The sequence below is a fragment of the Aptenodytes patagonicus genome, chromosome 1 (genome assembly GCF_965638725.1).
Source record: "Aptenodytes patagonicus chromosome 1, bAptPat1.pri.cur, whole genome shotgun sequence".
NCBI lineage: Eukaryota > Metazoa > Chordata > Aves > Sphenisciformes > Spheniscidae > Aptenodytes > Aptenodytes patagonicus.
Window position 1 is genome coordinate 64,723,925 of NC_134949.1, and position 21,800 is coordinate 64,745,724.

The 21,800-nt window shown below is 44.1% G+C and overlaps 1 protein-coding gene across 1 annotated transcript in view; it reads left to right on the forward strand.

The window, feature by feature from the left end:
• Nucleotides 1–21,800, forward strand: part of AKR1D1 (aldo-keto reductase family 1 member D1) — a 35,924-nt gene that overhangs the window by 9,845 nt on the left and 4,279 nt on the right. The window contains exons 2-7 of the mRNA XM_076339961.1: nt 6,894–7,061; nt 11,525–11,641; nt 16,407–16,484; nt 18,699–18,821; nt 20,580–20,689; nt 21,176–21,341. Of these exons, the coding sequence (XP_076196076.1) occupies nt 6,894–7,061; nt 11,525–11,641; nt 16,407–16,484; nt 18,699–18,821; nt 20,580–20,689; nt 21,176–21,341 (762 nt within the window). The remainder of the gene's footprint in view (nt 1–6,893; nt 7,062–11,524; nt 11,642–16,406; nt 16,485–18,698; nt 18,822–20,579; nt 20,690–21,175; nt 21,342–21,800) is intronic.

Below are 21,800 nucleotides of genomic sequence, written 5' to 3' on the forward strand. Positions count from 1 at the left end.
CATTTGTCAAAACTTGAAAACACTGTGCAGAAAATGCCTCTCTAGGCTTCATCAAAGCCAACTTTTGTTGGTTCAGCTAACTAGGTGGTGGAATTCCCCAAGTTTTACATCTGCCTTTGCAAACACTTCTTCGAACTGGCACCAGAAACCTCTCCCCTTTAACTCTAGGGAAAGAAGTAGAAGCATTACTGGCAACTTTTTCTTTCTCCTCTGTTATTGCACAAGCTGGTGCTTTATCTTCCCCTTGTACCTCACGCATCCCTGGGATCGCATTTCTTGTCTGAAGGGTATTTTGATAGCATCCACCCTTCCAGTTAGATCCATGCTTTCCAGGGCTGGCCGGCTGGCTATTGTGTCCTCCAGCTGTTCAGGAAACTGTCCCAATCCACCCTGCTGGCACTGCAAGCATGGGACCTGGGTATGCACATCATTTGCTTGTTTTGCCTTAATCCTCTAGCTGCCGACAGAGAGGCATGGCAACCCTTTAGCTTAGTCTTGCATTAAGTGAATTTGCATTAAGTGAAAAGTTGCGGCGATCCTAAAACTGAGGATTCTGCAATCAAATGGTAAAAATAACTCCAGCAGCCTCTGCCAGCTACAATAATAAGGCTTTCCTGAACACAGCTTTGGCTAAATCCTAGAATAACAATGTCACAGGAATTCTAGAAATGCTAAATCTGCAGTTATGCAATCTAATTTCTGTTGTACGGGCAATCAAACCTCATGCTTCAGGCCACTGACAGGACATCAGGCTAGAGGAGAAAGGCACCCCTTGCCCACGCTCATTCACAGCGTGACACGAGACAGCAAGCATCACCATTCCCCCCCATCTTCTCTGGGCGCATTTGCTATCCTCCACTTTCTAAGGCAACGCACTGCGTGACGTAGAGCAAAGCTCTGGGCTGGCATAGCAACTTGTGGCTCTCAGCTGTGCTCCCTGCCTCCGTTCTCAGCTCTACCTGCTCTTGCAGAGATCACTTTGCTGGGTTTTGCTTCCTGGATGGTGGCTGCCAATGCTTCCGGGGGATGAAAGCCAGTTTTTCCTGCGTACAAGAGAGAGGGATGTGCTGGCAGTTGCATTTTCCAAGAAAGAGGTGTACAGTACAGCTTCTCCTTTACAAGATTAAACAATTCTAAGAATGTACTCTTGTGTGGCTCATATCCTCTGGCTTTGTAAACTCAACCTGTGCTTTCCTGTAATGCTTTCAGTACACATGTTTTCTATGCTCTGTTCCTAACATCTTAAGCCAGTCCTCTTTGCCAGTTTGTCCGGAAAACAGGCAAATGGAAATAAGCAACTGGGCTTCTAGAAACTTGCATAAGAATCTGCGTGTGAGTGCCGAGCTCTGGCGAAGGAGGCTCTGAGCCCAGGAATGTACCTAGTTTCTCCTTCCTGTATTTAGCTGACTAAGATTCCTAAACAGTGGCTCCACATCTTAAATTATAGGTTAGGACTGGAGCACTTAGCCCACAGTTTGGATCTCTTGTGTAATTCAGCTGCAGCTACATTCAGATTTTTCCAGGAGATGGCCCTGTCTCTCCCAACACCTCAAGCTCTTCCTCCCAGGATCATTATTCCCAGCTGAGGGACTGGATACCATTGCACTACCCAGGTGAGATGCTCAGGACTAAGGTAAACGGCTCCTTCCCTGAAGTGCGGCTTCCTGAGCTGTCACATGCTGCCAAGACTGGTGCAACTCTGTAAAGCTGCATATGTGAAACGAGGCAGAGCAGAATCTGGGAGCCTAAGTCAGATTGTTTTCCTTTACTGTATGCACTAATAAAGAATAAATGACAATAGCGATGTTAATACGTTTATAAAAGCGGTGCCTATGGTAGTTGTTCATGTGGTTTTGCCAAGATTATGATCTGCCGCTAATGTGTCCCATTAGCTTTGCCTTTGGAGGTAACCAGAATCGCTCTTTATCAGCTGGAGAGCTGATGGAAATTGCTGACCAGAAAAGGATGCTATAGAAAAAGCAAAAGAATTGGAGGGCAGCTGAAATGCAACACTAAATAACAGTAATGAGTAGGACAACCACTAACACTGCTAAGTAAATACTGTTCTAATTCAGAGGGAACAGTAAAATTCATGGGTATGCCTGCACAAAAAATATTCTCCTGTGGCTTGGTCACAGTCAGTCATGAGGAAAACTGAAGCTGTATGTTTTCTATGGTAGGGAGAACAGTTTTTGACAAAATGGGTTGTGATGGAAGGTGTCTGGAATAAACATTAAAAAATAAAGAAGTTCATGGTCTCAGAGGAAAAAGAGAGCAGACCCTTTCAGACAGGCAGAACTGATGAAGCACATTGCCTTTTCAGACTCATAAAATGTGGTAACTGGCCAGTTGGCTACTTCATCTATGGAGAAGGGGCCAAATTGCCTCTTCCTTTCTTTCAGTGAAGGTGCAAATCTGAGCCTGCTCCCCCTGTGCTTCTGCCAGATTTGTTTGTCATGGAACCTGAAGGAAATGGATACTGGTTTAATCTGTCATGCGTGGTGGTAAATCAGCAGGTTTACAAGCTATTGATTGATAGAAGGAATAATTGCGTGTGTTGTTTCCTTAAACTCTGTGATCTTAAAAATAACCTACATGCTATTGAAGGAGTTATTAGTGATTGAGTGACTGATTCTAGTTAATCAAGCAGATTTTCTTTTATCATAAAACATGTAATAAATTTAATACATTTTTTGGCACAAATTAGTGACGGACTGTAAGAGCACTGAAGATAAAAATCTGACTTACAATGTACAAGTGGTTTTAAAATTCCAGTTCTAAAACAAGAGTCCTTGATCAAAGTAGCGTAGTTGCAGGGCACACTGATTAGAAGCTGAAACATTAATTAGAGCTAAGGTTCAAGCATACCTCTTATCTACACTTAAATAAAAAGTAATAAAGAAGCAAAGGTTTGTCTTAAGGCCAAAGCGTCCTGAATTACTACTGACAAAGCACAAAGGTTTATAGCATGGAGACATTTCAGTACCTCATCTGGCATTTGTGCTGCTCTAAACCTGAGCCCTGCTTATTTGGGAATGGTGCAAGAATAAAGGCCTACCTGAAATAAGCAGACAGCATAGGCAACCACGTTTTAGATAATGTACGCTAGTGAGTATAATCCGCATTAAGAAGGAGGAAGTCTGGCTTTTCTGGTAGACTAAAGGTGGCTGCTCCGTGGCCGGGCAGGCTGGGAGGCACTGCTCCATCAGCCGCTGTGACTGAAGTGCTGACCCTTATACAACACCACGAGATGTAAGAGCAGTCATATCACAAGCTTCTATCTGCACTTAAGTAAAAGTTGGTTTTCAGTTGGTAATCTCTGATCTGGTCACTACTAGTTAAAGACTTTATTGCCATGAAAGGCAGAAGAGATTAAAACGCCTCAGGTTTAACAGCAGGGTAGAGGAGAAAGACCCAGGTTTGTGCCTTCTCTGATGGAAAGATGGATGAGTAGTGGTGATCTGAGTCATCCAGCTTTAATATGGTCTGTCAGGAAACAATGGAATAAGATACGACACTTAAGGCAACACTTCTTAAAAAGTGGCAAAACCACAGCATGACTAGGCTGTGCAACTCATCAGCACAGTTTACCACAGCCCATTACTGCAGGATTTGGAAGGATTAGATATGTGAAATGCTAGAAATGATAGTTTCTCCATTAGAATGAAAATAAACATATGGTATAAAGTTTCCAGACTCGCAGATGTCCCAGGCCTTCAGCTGGGATGGTTCAATAGAAGCAGGATTTTCCAAAAACTCTCCCCTAGGTTGCCTTGCATTTTTATATGAAGCACCTTAGACCAGAATCTGTCAGAACTAACACACCACATCAGATGAAATGAACTAGTGCAATGAAAACATTTATATTTAATGTAAACCCATCTCCGGCCATTGGTAATCAAGGCCCGATCCAAAAAAAACCTCCTCAAGCCCCTAAAGAATAAGATTAATCCTTGAGATGGAGGAGTCTTTCACAAGATTATTTATACAGATGTGTGTAAGTCCCATGCAAAAGATTAAGAAATACATAGAAGTTCAGCTCTAACGTAAGTTAACTGATTCAGCCAAAGGCAATTGCAATAACTGCAAGCTTTCTCATTTTCCTCTATTCCACCCTCCTCCCAAGTCTGCAATTATGCCGTTCCCCTATATGTGAGACTCTACCCTTCTTCACCTGTTCCTTCTGCTTTTGTTACTGACCAAACTGGCCCTGGTGTTTGAGAAAAGGTGCAACTCAATAATCAACATTTCCTTGCTTGGTGGAGTTCAGTTTACAGCTTCGGGAAACGAATGGGAGCCATGTTCGTGCAATTTCTCAAGACTGCAAAGAGAAGAGAGAGGGAATTCTAGGGTCACACCCCGTTTTCAGGCTCTTCAACATAAGGAAAAAGTTAAAACGAAACCTTTTTTTTTAAATCTGTATTAAGGTAATGCATCACTGTACTCTAAATGTTCTGCTTTCATACACTTGAATGGTAGAAGTCAAACAGGCTGAAGCAATCTAAAAGTCACGCTGTTTGAAAAATCAGGTTCCATAGTGAAAACACTGAATGCACTTTTAAAAATATATTTCTCTTTTGGATAACTAGTCATCGCTTAGACTTGAGCTCACAAGACCTTTAAGTTGAGCCCCGTTGCTCTGTGCTAGTCAGCCTGAGCTTTGCACCCGTGGCTACAGCCTCGTGCAGCTCATTGCCGAAACAAAGGTCTGAGGTTACTGTCATCAGTAATTGCAGGCTTGTAGTACTCGTGTCAGAGCTTTTTGCCTGCTGCCTTCCTCAAATCCTTCCTTGCAGGTTCAGGGAGGGACAAAGCAGTCAACATGTTGGAGGTTGTCACTGCTCCATGCCTCGTGCTTCTGTAACGCTGCACGATATGCCCTGAGTGAAAACCAGCCATTGACTGCTCCTGAAGGTCTTTTAGCTGCTGTGGTCTTCATTACAGCCTACTAACAACTAGGAAACGGCCCTGGCAGGGGCCAAGCATGCCTTTGGAAGGCTCCCACAGCAAAAGCAACAAAGCATCCAAACAAGTGTTTCATTGTCTCTCTCAATTAAGCAGACAATATTGTGTCGTCACTGACGTAAATATTTTAACATGCCAAGTTGTGCCGTTTTGCCTCTCAGCCCTCACTCACGTCTGTAATAAATAAGGGCAAGCGTGGGCGGCTTTGTATTTTAAGTAACCTTTAGGCACTGTATCCTGGAGCAGAAAGTCCCGAGTGTGAACAGAAGTCAGTCCAGTTGTGTCTGACAGCGGCCAGCCCGGATGGGACACTGAAGAGCAGAGCGAGCAGGCAGGGATACAATCCCATTACCCCAGAATAATCTGCCACCAGCGTTCAGCTCTGGGAGTGAAAGACAGAGAGGTTGATCCCCATGTGTCTTCAGCAGTCCTTCATAGATCTTTCTTCCATGAGCGCGGAAGGGCAGACCAGTGTCTTTAGTCACTGCAGCATCCTACGGCAGCTATGGGTTTCACACCTAGTTCAGCAGGTGTTGAAAGAGCAGCTGCTTATTTTATGGCAAACTCCCAGACAGCCAAGCCAGTGGCTGCTGTCAAAGGGCGGCTTGGAGGGAGAGGAGGGAGACTGATTGCTGTGGTGTAAAGTGGTCCTTCCTAACAGCACATATTGCCAGTCCTGCTTCTTGTCTTTCCTTGGCATCAGCAAAACCAACAAACTTGACATCCTCTCTTCATACCCTGTCTCACTTCCAGATGTCTCTCACATCTGTTTTTTTCATAGGACAAGTAGCGTGGTCTTGGCCTTTCACTTGGAGGTAGCAAAATTCACCTCTTGGCATTTGCTGCTGGCAGACAGCAGCGCAGCAGAGCAGGTTGACTCACCCTATTTCAGTTTTCCTTTAAGTGAATCAGACATCCCTGTCGCAGCAGAGCAATGCATATGAAAAGGGTGGAAGAATAGTGTTGCCACATGTCGCTGAGAGCCCTTGACGACTTAGAGCTGCCCTCTCGTTATACAAAGTGTGGCAACAATGAGATGTTTTCAGTACAATTTCAGTGATCACTCAAATGATATCAGTGACCAGTCTTATGCCTTTTTGCTTGGTTTGACCTGTGTGTATTTTGCTTGCCACATTGGCTAATGGAAAATATGACTGTTCTGAAAAAACAAGCTTACTCTGAATTTCAGCAAAAATGAGTAAACATAAGTGCAGCACACAGTACAAAAATGCCACTTGGACTTATTAAGAGGTTTCTTGGTATCATCTTAAATGGAAGCAGTAAGATGTATATAAACGTACACTAAAGCAGCTACTAGTTCTTAGCCACATGGTAAAGCAACTGTTCAGAACTAGGAGTACCAGTAGACAGTCCTGAGCTGTCACCTTCAGATTGTGATACCACCAATGGAAAGCTGATTTGAGGAGAAAGAAGTCAAGTCCAAATTCCTGCTCTGCTGAAAGCTCTACCAGGGCCATAAGGTATTCAAACAGCCTCTGATCAGGCAGGTGGTTGACCAGCTCTGCTCAACCAAAAAGCCCTCTTCCACTTGAGTAAGGGATTTTATCAAACAGCTGTTGTAGGAAAGCCCCTGCTCTCTAGATAGGAAATTCTGAAATGATTTTCATATCAAATACATTCAGTTCTACTTTCTGAGGACTCTAGTACTCTCTCTTTCCCAGACACTTAGAGAATTTTTTGCTTTGCTCCTTTTTCCAGTCTAATTCCACATTTGCGACAGTTTTGAAGAAAAGTGCACAGCACATTTTTACTCAGAAGTTGAAACACAGGTGTTTGGGGAGGTAAGGGATGGTTAGACTGGATGAACTCCAGCATGAACCTTGTGCATATCTCAGGGGCTCTATACCATTGCAAAAGAGGTGAGCAGAAGGCTGGAACTCTGTTTATTCTTTTTCTTCTCCCATTAGACTCCCAAAGGTTCCTGTTTGGAGTCGGTGAAAATTGCCATTGATGCTGGTTACCGCCATATCGACGGTGCCTTCGTCTACTACAATGAGCATGAAGTGGGACAAGCCATCCGGGAGAAGATTGCTGAAGGAAGGATCAAGCGAGAAGACATTTTTTACTGTGGCAAGGTGAGAAGCTGCACTCAGATTATTTACACTAAATCCAGGATTTCTGTGAATGGGCTTTCTTAAGAATGCTGGTGGTCAACATCTGGCATGCTTCCAGACCCAACATCCTTTATTTTTGTTCCCTAGCATTACCATAATGCCTCAGAGCTTTATGAGCACTAGATTTGCTGTAAAGCACAGGAATCGCTGCTGTTCTCAGTTTAAAGCTCAGTTAGCAGTGGGAACCATGCAACATCCTTTCTGCCTGGTATTGTTAAGTACCCGCAAGTTTAGACCATTGCTACACTCAGCGGTGCTGCCTAAGCTGTTACTGTCCCACATGTTGTGCTGGCACGCACATTTGTGTAGTCACACACTGAGCCTGATCTGGCCAATGATCCTGCAAATGAGTTATTTTTTGTTAGAGCAATTCCCTGTACAGGTTTGCCTTGAGGTTGCACAATGAAAGGGGTGGGAGCAAGCACGTGCATGCAAGTGTCTGTGTATGGGAGAACAGCAAATGCTTACATTGGTACTACTGCCAGAAAATTACTCATCAAACTACACCCTTAGTTACTGTATCACCTGTCATTAAAAAGTTCTAGGATGATAAATCAACTTACTTGGAGAGAAGATGTCATCACACTTCTGCTCTAGAGCAATGAGGCCAGAGAAATGCATAAGCTAGTTAATACTTTAAAGTCTTAGTAAGAGTTGATTCTCTCCCAGAAGAATGAAATCCCTCGTCCGATCAAGTGTCTGACAAAAGCTGGTACAACTACGATGACTAGATCACAGGTATAAGAGAGAGAGCTCATTGCACATTGCAGAATAAAGATCAGACGGCCCCAGAAAATTCATGGTGCCTGTCCAGTTTCTAATGGAGTTTATGGCCTCAAGTTCCCCTTCCTGCAGTACTTCTTTGGACATATCAGCCTAATATTTTCCCTTTCTCCTTTCCCAAATAAGACGTAATCCACAAAAGTTACTCAACAGACTTGGAAATAAATACCACGGTTCCTAGAGTGAAAGATCCCATGGGATAAAAGGCCCGTTTTACCCGTTTTACTGTGAGCAATTTAGTTAAGCTCTATGATCTGGGAAACTAAGCTTCAGATTGGGTAGTTTGCAGACCAAGTGGATTTTCAGCAGCTATAGACCAATTTCCCAGTACAGCAATTTCCAATCTGTAAAGTATGCAACTCTTTTCCAAGTTCCTTGCTCAGTTCTACTGGTAACAACCTTGCCATCCTGAGAAAAGCTTCACGTCCTCAAATTTTCCACCTTTATCAGAGTAGTCTCTCAGTCTCCCATATGCCAAATATGTTGATTTGGATCAGTCAAAATATTTTGTTTCAACTGTTTTATAGTTTCATTACTGCAAATTACCAGCAATATTTCAAATCAAAAACACAAAGTTGTGCCAAAAGGTTAGAACCAGATGTCCTAACAATTTTGAGTCTTTAACTTTCCCAACTGCTTCCCCTGCAGTTTATTTTCCCATATAAACCTTTAGGTTCTGTGAAAGTGCATCTCTTGGAAAAATTTTATCAGGATTCCAAACTTATTTATTAAGCCTTTCTATATTCAGTTGTCTGATCTAATCACTAGATGATTTTCCTAGTTGATGATCACTACCCAAACATTGAGCCACCTGTGAAACTGCGTTTGATTTCTTGATTGTAAGTTCAGTTGTTCCCTGAACTGCAGATCCTGCAAGCCACAGGGCTGCAACTCGTAGTACCATGATAGTCAATGCCTGTGGTTCCAGCCTGTCTTGTGACCGTGAGATGGGACACATATGGATTTATCTTTCTGTTGTGTCCTGTTTGTGCTTGACAAAACTTCAGGTGCTCAGGGTGATGGTTCATTAGAGCATCTCTGTAGTCTTTAAAGAGTTCAAAGGCAGAAGTGGAAAATAATCTGCAACCAAGTCAATCCACCACAATCCAGGATTTTCACAGCAGCTCTGAACTTCCCAGGAGGAGTGGGACTGGGTGTCCCTTGTCTTATGAGTTTATGTATCTTCAGCTTTATGTACCTTACGAACTTACGTATCTTATGAACTACAGACAAATATCAAGCCACCGGTAGATACCGGTAACTGACTGATATATTGGTAACTGACTGATACGAACTGTTGCATCTTCTGAGAAACATGGTAGATACAGTAGACCATTCTTGAAAGTAGCCTGCACAAGAAAAGTTGGTTTTGTTTTCAGCCTTACTGACATCAGAAATACTGGAAATTCCCAAGACCCTTCAGACTCAAGCCCCTCATGCAGATCTTTCCTTAAACAAAGATGATGCAAATTGAAGGCTGGTCCATCAGGAGGGACTAACAAGAACAGCCCCGCTGAGTGGCAGTGTTACTGGAATAGTGACCTGGTGTAATTGGGCTGCATCTGCCAGTTGAAATCATCAGCACTTGCACTTGGCTCTTGCTGCTGGCTGGCTGATCAGGCAGAGCAGCTCAGCATCCAGAAATTTTAGAGGTTTTATATCAACTGCCAACATCTCACTTGGCTTATACAGCAAGACCTTTTTGGTCTCTTCTTTCATCCCAGGATATTTCTTTCATTAAACTAGAAGTAACATTTCCAGGAAATGTGGTGTCCTGAAATGCCAAAGCCAGCTGGCAGCTTTGACTGCTCAAATGTCTACATGGGTTCTGCTTAGGTAGATAATACAATAACTTGCACAAATCATGAAAACAGTTATGAAACTCTTAAGTTTCCATGGCATCTACGTATTAGCATAGTACAAATGTTTGCTATTTCTAAAGGCTGTTTCTTTAGAACTTCTGCAGTTTTTTAAAGGGAAGTGTATTCACTGGCAAGTACTGAGCTCAATAGCACTGGGCTAGAAAGGGCACTTGGAAAAACTGCTTCTAAACTATCGACATACCTCAGGTTACTAAATTTCTTAAACACAGTAACGAAACAAGCTCAACATGAAGGTTATACAGAATCATTTCCTTACCTATATTTAAGTCCAAAACAACATCTCATTTTACATGTAAAATGAAAATCTAAGATTTGCAAATGCTTAAAAAACATTCAGACCAAAGGCTTTCAGGAAATCCAGCAGAACAGCTTAAAAGTCTGAGAGCAAGACCTTGGTCCCTTTACTGTACTACACCTCAGCCTGTGTAACCACCGTCTTAGTGATCATAAACTCTTCAGGCCTTGCAACATACAGCAGGGCAGGGTCAGGTGTGTTGCTCTCACTACAACAGAACTTCAAGATAACTTGTCCTTGCCTCTGCTGGCAGAACTGAGCAGCTAGTTATTCTCTCGGAAAATAATAATCTGATTTAAAAACCCCATACATCTAAAATACTTTAAAACTTACCCAGGCTATGTCCTTTGACACCTATAATCACTATCTTCTCCTGAAAATCACAATTCAAGTGTTTGACATCTCAAGAACGGATTAATTCTATACCTTGGCATGCTATGACTGCCAGCTTTGGTGGCAGAACTGGCTAGACAATGACCATACCAACAAACAGCAGGTTTTTCCAGCCAATAAAGGTGTCAAAAACCTCAACATGACTCCACATGTCAGTTTTGTGCATTGAAAAAAGAAGAGAAAGTAGCCCAACTTATTGTGTGCAAGCAAATGGCACTTCAAACCTTCTATTGTATGTTAATTTTGGGTTTTGTCGATTTTAACAGCAGCAATCAGTTTACAAAGAGCTCTTGGTTACTAATTACCATGCTATGGTTTTATTCTTGCAAGAGATTTGCATCAGGAGAGTTCAGTTAGAGATAGTACTGAAAGCTAATCAACTAAGCACACTCCATAGCAACCTCAGGGCATAACCCCGCAAAGAAGCAGTTGTGATTAAAGAGGTTGAAAAGGCTGTGCTTTAACTAGTCACACCTGCATTACAGTAACTAAACAATAATACATCTTTCAGTGAGGACTGGGGAGTAAATTAAAACTTCCCTAGATCAGGCAGTCACTAAAGCTCCATGACCACAGGAGAAAACCAAAAGATTCTCTTTGTGCTGGGTGCTTGGCTGTTCAATAGCTAACTCACATGATCCAAGCTTCTGCCTTCAAGCATAAAACTGACCACAGATTTCTTGTGGGAACAAAGTTTTCCAGTGAAAGCATATGCTTGGAAAGCTCAGAAAACAAAAGGAGTCTGCCTAAGTTCATTGAGCAAGAGTTTGCAATATACGCGACTCAGAAGAACCTGTGCTGTAATAAACAAATATGTAATGGCTTTACTGGGTCGGCACTGGAACAGTCCTAGCCAAGGATTCCTGTCTTGACCTCTACATCTGCCTCTGGCAGAGGACAGGATAAGGCCCCTCACCTTTGTCTTGCAGTGATGTAGACCACAATGTCTTTGCACTGTGCGTAACAGGCTCTGTCAGAAGGACGAATGTGTCTGTGTGGGTGGGGGGTCAGCTGGAGGATGTTCACTGTTCCTCCTGGCACCCAAAAAAAGCCTGTGCTTGCCTCCCCAGCTGTGGAATACCTGCCACCCCCCAGAGCTGGTGCGTCCCACACTGGAGAAAACCCTGAAGATCCTGCAGCTGGACTACGTTGACCTCTACATTATTGAACTGCCAATGGCTTTCAAGGTAAAAAGAAAAATTGCCTGAAAAAAGTGATTGGCTTGAACCAAGGTCTCCATCTAGCATCTTCCTTGCAGCTTCCAGTCCATGTTGAAAATAGCACTTTGGCCAGGTAATGTTTGATATATACTGCATGCATACATTTCTGTGCACTACCCACACAAAGAGAGGCTTATAGGTGATGTGAGAACAGTTACTGACAGCTGTTGCATGGGGTCTCTCCACTGGAAGGACAGGTCTCCTAACTGGGGTTGAACACTTCCCATGCTGAAGAATTACTGTAGCTGAAGCAGCACATCTGTCTTAATCCTCTCTGAGCCATGAGGAGGGAGTCACTGGGGGAAGGTGACTACAAAGCAGCAAAGGGCTAGGGGCAAAGTTTGGAGGGGGAGAAGGAAAGGGGAAAAAGCCACCGAGTTGATTTCCTTACTCTGTCCCAAAAACCGAATAGCCTCAGTAGTATTAAAGCCACTGGGCAAATTGTGGTTATGATCTTAATCTCCTTAACTCCAGTGCTCCTCTTGGACAACTTCAGTAGATCACAGTTGGTCCCAAACATGGGTTTTCCATCTCTCACTCTCAAAAGTTAAAGCCTGATATTCCTTCATACTGCTGGCTCCGGGCAACTTATAACCGAAACCTTTGAATGCAAGGAGCTCCCATCAGAGTTGCATGCCTCCCTTGCAACGAGCTCTTGCAAGTCCCCAAACTTTCTGGTTTCACAGCCATTTGTACCTTGCTTTACAATTTTCCTCTGCAAGTACATGATATAAAGGCAAATTAAATAATACTGAAATTAGAAGAATGAGATTCAAAACATATTTAAGTGGTTTTGAACCAATTAAATCCTTTTTCTTAGAGAGAATAAGGTCAGGCAATTAGCTGGCTAATTGTTTCTGTGGGATGTTTAAGTTCTAAACTGGCCTCTTTTTGCAAGGAAGGTAGTTCTCTGATTATTAAAATTATATTTTATTACAGACTCCAAACTGCCAGAAGCATCAGATACAAAGCAATTTACCAATGAAGCAATCACCTTAGACCTGCAGTTCCTTTTTCCCCAAGGAAGCCATATCCCATTAAGAACTGTATAGGAGTAACTGGAGTCAGATATTAAAACTCTATTTATACGGTCCCATGTATGGAATCCTTTTGGGTACATTTTTAAAAATTTCCCACCACTTGCAATTTCCTGTTTCCCTTTGCTTGTGTTTGTATTCTCTAGTAGTTCATTCTCCCACATAGTGAAGGTCATTGTCTCACAATATAAAAATATAGACAGTTGGCTTTAAAGTAATATACATCTGACTCCCTGAGGCCTGTATCAACAATCTGAATTGTTAAAGGAGTAGCAGTCCTAGAGATTCATTCATGTCCCCCGTGAGAGGAGAGAAAATGAGAAGTCGCTTTCTGCCTGAAAAATATACATTTTTCTGTGCCAAATACAAAAAGAAAAAACCCCACCCTTTTGCAGTGGTGACAGGTTTCCTTTCTTTGCTCCCTCTCTCACAAATACACCCATCCCACATGCGATGCTTGCCTTTGGTGAGGAGCGTGTAGGTTTAATGCTAGCGAACTCCTACTCTGCCCTAGTCTGCAAATGTTGGTGCTTTCCTGTCTCCCCAAAAGCCTTCTAGCTTGAAGGTTTCAAGTCTTTGCTTGAAACCAGTGCAGTGCTTGAGACAAAACTTACAGTCCCAGTCTGACACCAGTAAGAAACATGCCCCTGCAGAGCCCAGCAGTGCAAGCTGGTATAGGGACTTTTAGGCAGAGTAAGAGGAATTTCTTTTTGGAGAGCACCGCTCAGAGGAGGAAAGCCCCACCATGCCAGCACTTTTGGGTGGATCAAGAATGGCTGACATTTGGGGTGACATTATTCACTGACCTACCAACTTAGCCCGCACTTCCCTGTATTTTTCCTTCACGCAGATTCCCCATTCAGGACTTTTGTCCTTCCTCCTTTTAGCCCAGCAGTGGTGCTCAGCCCTTCTACCCTAGCAAGGCAGATAACCAGCAGGAGCAGATCTCCTCCAGGCTACCATGTGCCCTCTGCCTGCGGAGCTCATACCCACTGGCAGGTTTTCTAGGGGGCTCTGCTCAGATGACTGATCCATCAGTAAGCAGGTACTTGTGCACTAAATGATCTCCAAATCCCTCCCAACTGAATTGTTCTGTGATCTAGCAGGAAAGCAGTTATTTTAGACTTACATTGAACAAGTCTCATCCAAGTATCTTCTTGTCATTTTAAGAGAATAAATCAAAACAGGCCAATGGCCTCACTATTTGACTTCCTATTGCCTTCACAAGTTGTTAAAATTGCTCTCTTGAGAAAGTCCGCTTGTCAAAGACCATTTACGGAATGAAACAGGAGACCTGGTTACCCGGGATACGGAGAAGGCAGAGGTACTCAATGACTTTTTTGCTTCGGTCTTCACCAGCAAGTGCTCGAGCCTCACTGCCCAAGCCGCAGAAGGCAAAGGTGGAGACTGGGAGAATGAAGAGCTGCCCACTGTGGGAGAACATCAGGTTCGAGACCATCTAAGGCACCTGAAGGTGCACAAGTCCATGGGACCCGATGAGATCCATCTGCGGGTCCTGAAGGAACTGGTGGATGAAGTTGCTAAGCCACTATCCATCGTATTTGAGAAGTCGTGGCAGTCCGGTGAAGTTCCCACTGACTGGAAAAGGGGAAACATAACCCCCATTTTTAAAAAGGGAAAAAAGGAAGACCCGGGGAACTACAGGCCAGTCAGTCTCCCGTCTGTGCCTGGGAAGATCATGGAACAGGTCCTCCTGGAAGCTATGCTAAGGCACATGGAGGACAGGGAGGTGATTCGAGACAGCCAGCATGGCTTCACCAAGGGCAAGTCCTGCCTGACTAACCTAGTGGCCTTCTGTGATGGAGTGACTACATCAGTGGACATGGGAAGGGCTACAGATGTCGTCTATCTGGACCTCTGTAAGGCCTTTGACACGGTCCCCCACAGCATCCTTCTCTCTAAACTGGAGAGGTATGGATTTGATGGGTGGACTGTCCGGTGGGTAAGGAATTGGTTAGATGGTCGCATCCAGAGGGTAGTGGTCAACGGCTCAATGTCCAGATGGAGACTGGTGACGAGTGGTGTCCCGCAGGGGTCCATATTGGGACCGGTACTGTTTAATATCTTCATCAATGACATAGTGGGCTCGAGTGCACCCTCAGCAAGTTTGCAGATGACACCAAGCTGAGTGGTGCAGTTGACACGCCAGAGGGACGTGATGCTATCCAGAGGGACCTGGACAAGCTCGAGAAGTGGGCCTGTGTGAACCTCATGAGGTTCAACAAGGCCAAGTGCAAGGTCCTGCACCTGGGTTGGGGCAACCCCCGGTATCAATAGAGGCTGGGGGATGAAGGGATTGAGAGCAGCCCTGCCGAGAAGGACTTGGGGGTACTGGTGGGTGAAAAGCTGGACATGAGCCAGCAATGTGCGCTCGCAGCCCAGAAGGCCAGTCGTATCCTGGGCTGCATCACAAGAAGCGTGGCCAGCAGGTCGAGGGAGGTGATTCTGCCCCTCTGCTCTGCTCTGGTGAGACCCCACCTGGAGTACTGCGTCCAGCTCTGGAGCCCTCAGCGTAAGAAAGACACGGACCTGTTGGAGCGGGTCCAGAGGAGGGCCACAAAAATGCTCAGGGGGATGGAACACATCTCCTGTGAAGAAAGGCTGAGAGAGTTGGGGTTGTTCAGCCTAGAGAAGAGAAGGCTTTGGGGAGACCTTTTTTTTCAGCAAGACACAGCAACAAAGGCAGCAAGTTGTCTGTGAATTCATTGAGGAAAACCAGCACATTTGGAGGACACAGGCTTATGCCTGTAACTTAGACATTGGTCTCTGAAATCTGAGGCTGTGTTTTCCTTAGGTTCACTTTTCCCATGAAATGCCTTGAATTTGAACTTCTTAACTGAATTGGGAGGCGCCAGTTACTGATCGTATTAGTCACAGCTGCATGTTCCCAAAGAGTTACCATGTCAACATCTTGTACCCAGGCCTTTGCAGTCAGATCAAATGTCAAAAATCACTGAAGGGTTTTTATGAAAAAAAGTGAAATTGCAGTCACACAAAAGGGAGAGAGGTGTTAATGCATTGCCTGCAACAGCAGTGAAGTGACCAGCAAATAAGAGAAAGCTGTGCTTGTGAGATCAGCTCATAACTCTTCTCTGAAGTCTTGTTTATGGGGTATAGAGATAGGAAGAAAGAGTTCCTAGTGCCCAAAGAAAGGTGGATAATGCACTTAAGACGTTCATGGCCTGTACTATAGCTACACACGTAGCCCTTTACTACTAGTAAGTAGCTCTTGGAAATGGTCCCTCCAACTGTTGGGAGCTGGACTGAGCTGGTACTCTTCCTGGGTGCCTAGGACACAAGCAGGATCAGGGGAAGGGCTGGGAAGAAAGTAGGGAAGAAGTGGAAGAGAATACAGGTTGGTACTCTAACCCAGCCCTTTGGAAGGAGACTAGTCTTTTGGATGCCATAACGTAAAGGTCGAAAGTTTATTGAAAAACAAGGCCATCCGGGAACTCCTGAGTGTGCATTCATGTGACAGTTCAGAAGTGTATCCAAGGATGATCTAGCAGTGGAGGATGTGGTAAGCCCAGCATGAATGACCTGTTGAACTTAAGGTGTTTCAGAAAGCTTTTGAATTCTTTTTGTTTGCTAGTAGAAACAGTCTGTGGAAAAATCTTTGCTCTGAGGAGTGAAAATTTTTCTTTAAAGCACAAAAGTGTGGTTTTATTTTTCAGCCTGGAGATGCAATCTACCCAAAAGATGAAAATGGAAAAATTATCTACCATGAGACAGACTTATGTGCCACTTGGGAGGTAAGCGAACACAACATCCAACCATATATGCTTTAAAACCACAGATCCTCATTCTCAGTTTTACTTGTGGCCTTCATAAACAGAGCTGAGGCATTTTGACAGGGCAAATGGATCAAATTCTACTAGCTCCATGGATAAATTTTACTTCTGTCCCTAAGGATGTTGCTTCTTGCCATCATTTAATTATTTTTATAATAAGATAAAACATTGTTGAAATATCTGACATCCACATTCCTTCTTTCAGAGAGTGCACTCTACATTTGCTAGTTGAGGTATCTGTAGGTTTGTACCAATCATCTCTCCTCTTTATCAGATCTTTACAGCAGGAGAAAGTTGGAGCCCTAAGAAGTGACTGGATCCTCCTCAAAAAGAGGAAGCTTTTCACCTTCAAGAAAAAACAGAATTTGCCCTAAAGCTCACAATAAAAAAAAAACCACAAAAAACAACAACAAAAAAACCAAAACCTTGCCATCAGAACAAGTTCACTCACTTCTGAATTTAATTATCAGATGAGAACGCAAGGTTTTTATGCTAAGAAAACTTGGAGGGAAGTAGCATTTGCCTGAAAGATTGCATCCTAAATTTGTTTGTGATGTGCTCTGGTCCTATAGCCACATGTCTCCTTAAGCCTACTGCCACTTGGCTTCAGGATCTCAGGTGAGGCAGAAAGTGGATTAGCAATCTCCTCACATTCCTGCCTTTCGAAGCCTTGGACACTCTTTAATTCATGGCCAAAGCTGGTCAGCTCTCCTTCTGCACCAGGTCTGCTGCAAAAGCATCACTAATTCAGCCCAGCTCACACCAAGAGAGATAACATGGGCTACTACACACTCCACTTCAGCTTGCACCGTCCAGAGCTGGATAGTTGTGTCCCAGTTTAGCTCTATTCAAGGTGCAGCAGATAAAGATGGAGAATGGGCGAAATTCTGAGTGAAAGTTCAGAGGGGGAGAGAGGCTGGGGCGGGCTTGGGCTTCCCCCTGGCAGCTGAGCCATCCAGGCTGGGTCTCAGGGGGAACGGGGACTTCCACGTTAGCTGTTTATGTTACCCTTGTCTTTGGCTGATGCAGTTCATTCTTCTCTTTCACAGGCTAGTTGCTCAAATGTTGAAAGCAACAGCTGTCTGAACACTTACGTTTTTATCTTCAAGCTGGTGCTTATTGTAAAGGATATATTGTAGCAGGTCACTCTCTTCAGCTAATAAGAGAAAAATAGGTAGTGATGAGTGCCTGCAAATAATAGCATCAATCTAAATAAAACTGGCTAAACTCAATCCAGGTAATTTCACTCTCTCAGTATGGTGCTAGCAGGCAAAAATGGCTCCAGATTACTGTATTTGCTGACTTGTCACTGGGTGATACAAAGCATATGAGGCCAACTAGAGGTCATCAAATACATGGTGCCTCTTACCTCCCTGCTTTCAGCTCCTGTGAGACAGAAAGGAGTAACAAAACTGGCAGGAGGGACATCCAGCTCCACGGTGGGGTCTGCTCTGCCTCAAACAGTCACTGAATCATTTGATGTTTCTGGGAGCAAAGGGGAAGACTGTAGGAAAGGACCCTCTTTCCCCTTAACAACCCAGCAGATGAAGCTAATGAAGACCAGGGCATGTGTTCATATCCAGTATTCATAAGGCTTTCTCAGCTATTAGGATTTGTCTGAAGTGCAGAATATCTAGAATTCCTCTCTCCCCCCTTTTTTTTCTACTTTATACTGTACTGAAGTTTTCTGTGCTGGTTTTGTGATGTGCCTTGCCAGATATTTAAGGGATTTCACTAGAGGCTTCATCTGAAAAACTTGTACAATCACAAGGAATAAATTGACTTATCAGGAAAGCAATCTGTTTTGTTCACTCTCCCTTCTCCAGCTTTGAGGCAGTGCTAAAGCAGCATAAAGTAAGCAAAACTCTTTGAAAGCAGATGTCTGGCACTTAAGTATCTATATCTCAGATTAATCTTTCTGCTCTCCAGACAAATTCTACCTTCACAGGAGGTATAAAACATCAGGGTTTGGTCTGGAAAGTGGGTCTACAGGGGAACGGAGTTTAGAATAGCGGGACGGCACCAGCCCTCATGCTAATAGAGCTGTTAGTTCTGCTGCAGCAAAGGTTTTTCTGCAGTCTCAGGAATGGACCATCTTCCACCTATCTGTAAAATGCATGCTCCAAGGAATCAAGCCAACATGTGGGACTCCACTGGTCTTTGCTTTCTTTGCAGGCTATGGAAGCATGTAAAGATGCAGGCTTGGCAAAGTCTATTGGAGTATCCAATTTCAACCGCAGGCAGCTGGAGATGATCCTGAACAAGCCAGGACTTAAATACAAACCTGTCAGCAACCAGGTATGACTGCAAGCCAAGGGCAGTGCCTGCCACGGTGCCACTGCCCTGTAGGGAACGCAGAGGCAACACGTGGCCTAAGCCGCCATGTGCAGAAAGGTGATGTACGCTTTGCCACAGATGCTGCCCTCCATACTGTCACACTTCTATTTCTAGCTTGAAAATATTACTCATCCTATCTGAGCTAAAGATAAATATTTGAAGGTGCTGGAATGATTGCTTTCCTCAGTTCCTGCTCCAGGACTATAAAACTGGTGCCTCTGTGCCAAAGCTCCATAACAAGGTTGAATGCTGAGTCAATACAGATCTTAAATCTCTGCCATGTACCTTACTTCAAGTCCAAAAAATTCCCAAGACAAACCATTCAGAGCTAACCAGTCCTCAATGAAGCCGTGTCTACCTCAGCTGACACCAAACCAAAACAACCCTAAGTATCAGGGATCCTGAGTCACTCTAAGCTTCCCAAGTTTAAAAGCCATCAGAAGTAACTCCTGAATTTCCTGTACTTGCTCTCTTGTGCCTTTCCTATAAGACATCAGTAAGAATTAGAGAAAAACCTAAATTAAAGGGGAGACCTCATTAAGCGACCGACTTGAGCTGAACAAGCCCATGAAGATGATAGGCATGTCCAAGTTAAATTAGTAGTGGGGCTCAGAAAAGGTGGTAAGTGGCAGTGACCCATCTGAATGCCCAATACCTTTGACTCTGGCATTTGGCAGCTCACTGCATTTCCTAGAAATCACTGGGAAGCTCTTCTGACTCATCTGGCACAAACGAACATCCACGTTAGCAGTATCAGAGAAGAGGCCAGAGACCAACTGAGACCAACTTCCCACCCTCAGCACGTGGCCTGGAGGGCTGGGATTGACATGGGGCCGGGCAGGGAGGCTGGCCATAGCCTTCATTTCTGTCTTTGGCCTGCAGGGAAAGGCAGCCTGTGAGAGGAGGAAATTCCAGCACCCTTTGCTGGTATTAACATGCCCAGCGGGTGCAAAATGCAATTGCTGTTTCTGGTGTGCCCCTAAGACGGCACTGAGCATTGCTGCTGCTTTCTGGGGTCGAGCAAAACCAGGAAAAAGATTAAGCCCAGCTTAGGGCAGCTAGCCAGCAAGCATAGATGTGCCAGCTAGCTTCAGACTGCCTGCAAACAGTGGTTGCTCTGTCACCTTGTAGACATCCCTTTCCCAGAGACTGAGAACGCAGCCAAAAAATCCCTGCCTGTAAGGGAATGATGCACAGTATTTGCAATGTGGGAGGGCAGAGCTTGTAACAAGGTCATAACCGTTATGAAGATGTCTCACCTTTTACATATCCTCCCCTCACCTTTCTATCTGGGACAGCTTATACCAACACTTCCCCTAAAAACAACATCAGATTAGTCATCCTGAATGCAAGAGGCAGAGAAACAAAGATCTGACCTACATGAGATGGGTTGCCTTCTCAGCCTACTTCTCTAGTGAGCTTCCCTCACCTCCATCCCCCCCACTTATTGCCACCTTTCCACTGGGGGCCAATAAAAATTCCCTGCAGCCAAATTATAATCTCAGATGTTGATCTGCTGTCCACCACAAAAAAAAAATCCATCATCCAGCAGTGTACAATTAGAACAGTAACCACAGATTGAGTTTCCCTATTCCTTAACTTACATGTATCCTTTCCTGAAAGCATCACCTGGTCTGTAGCTCTCACAAATATCGGGACACCATCTGCTTCTGTACCTGGTCCTGTTGATTAATCATTCTTTCTACATTACTCTTGTAGGTCGAATGCCATCCCTATTTCACCCAACCCAAACTCTTAGAATTTTGCAGACAACACGACATTGTTATTGTTGGGTACAGCCCATTGGGAACCTCAAGGGATGAAACATGGTAAGTCCCCATGTTACTTTCTGATAGAAGGACAATATCCAGGAAAAGAATAATAGTTCTCCACTGCTGGGTCTCTGTGCAAAATGCCTTTTCCCCCATTTTTCAAAGTAGTTTTGAACTTCAGTGTCTAAATATTACTGTTGTGAATGTAAACTTGCAACACTCTGCTGCATGCTGTCATCAAAAAATGCCAGGTGTCTGTACAGGAGGTCGCCTTAGGTCTCCTCTAACAGAAAGCAAGTGTCTGTAACTGGGAATGTTGAGACCTAGGTAAGGAAGTAGAAACTAAGTCAATGTTAGGACATCACATAGGAAGTTGCCTTTGACAGCCTGCCAACCTAAATGCCAAAGCTTTTCTCCCATCTTTCACACTACTTGTCAAAAAGGTGCAGTATTCTGTCTACAAACAAGTAGATGCCTCTATGTTTTGACATTAAAGATAAGGAGGGGTTTTTTGGTTTTCTTTTTTTCCCAATTTTCTTCCAGGGTAAATGTCTCCTCCCCTCCTTTACTGAAGGATCCTGTGCTGAATGCCATTGGCAAAAAGTACAACAAGACAGCTGCACAGGTTGCTTTGCGTTTCAGCATCCAGCGAGGGGTGGTGGTCATCCCAAAAAGCTTCAATCCACAACGCATCAGAGAGAATTTCCAGGTAAATTCATACTCCCATGGTGCATGGGTGAATCCACTTACATTGGCTTAGCCCCTATAGAAGGTGATTGTCCCATTTCTTTCTGTAGACATAAGGCTTGACCAATGTCAAGCTTTACCACATTTGATGCTTTTTGTTCCCATCACTTAATGGTACCATGATATGACAATAATAGAGCAAAGTAGAGAGGAAATTTTGGTGTCTTTTAACACTCTGCAGTAGCTAAAGTTCCAGATGGTGGTGTACCCCAAAGCACCAGTTGCTGCAGTGAGCAGCACAAGCGAGATGAAGTAATTCAGTAGGTCAGCAGCCCAAGGTTGCTGGCTGTAGGTGTTCAGGAATGACTGACTTGTTCTGCCCAGTCTTCAGGTATGGGGCAGCTTTGTTAGGGAAGGGTTGCTGCATACAGATGTGCCAGAAAGGCTCATAACCACACCACCAGAAAGCAGCTGGCTTGAC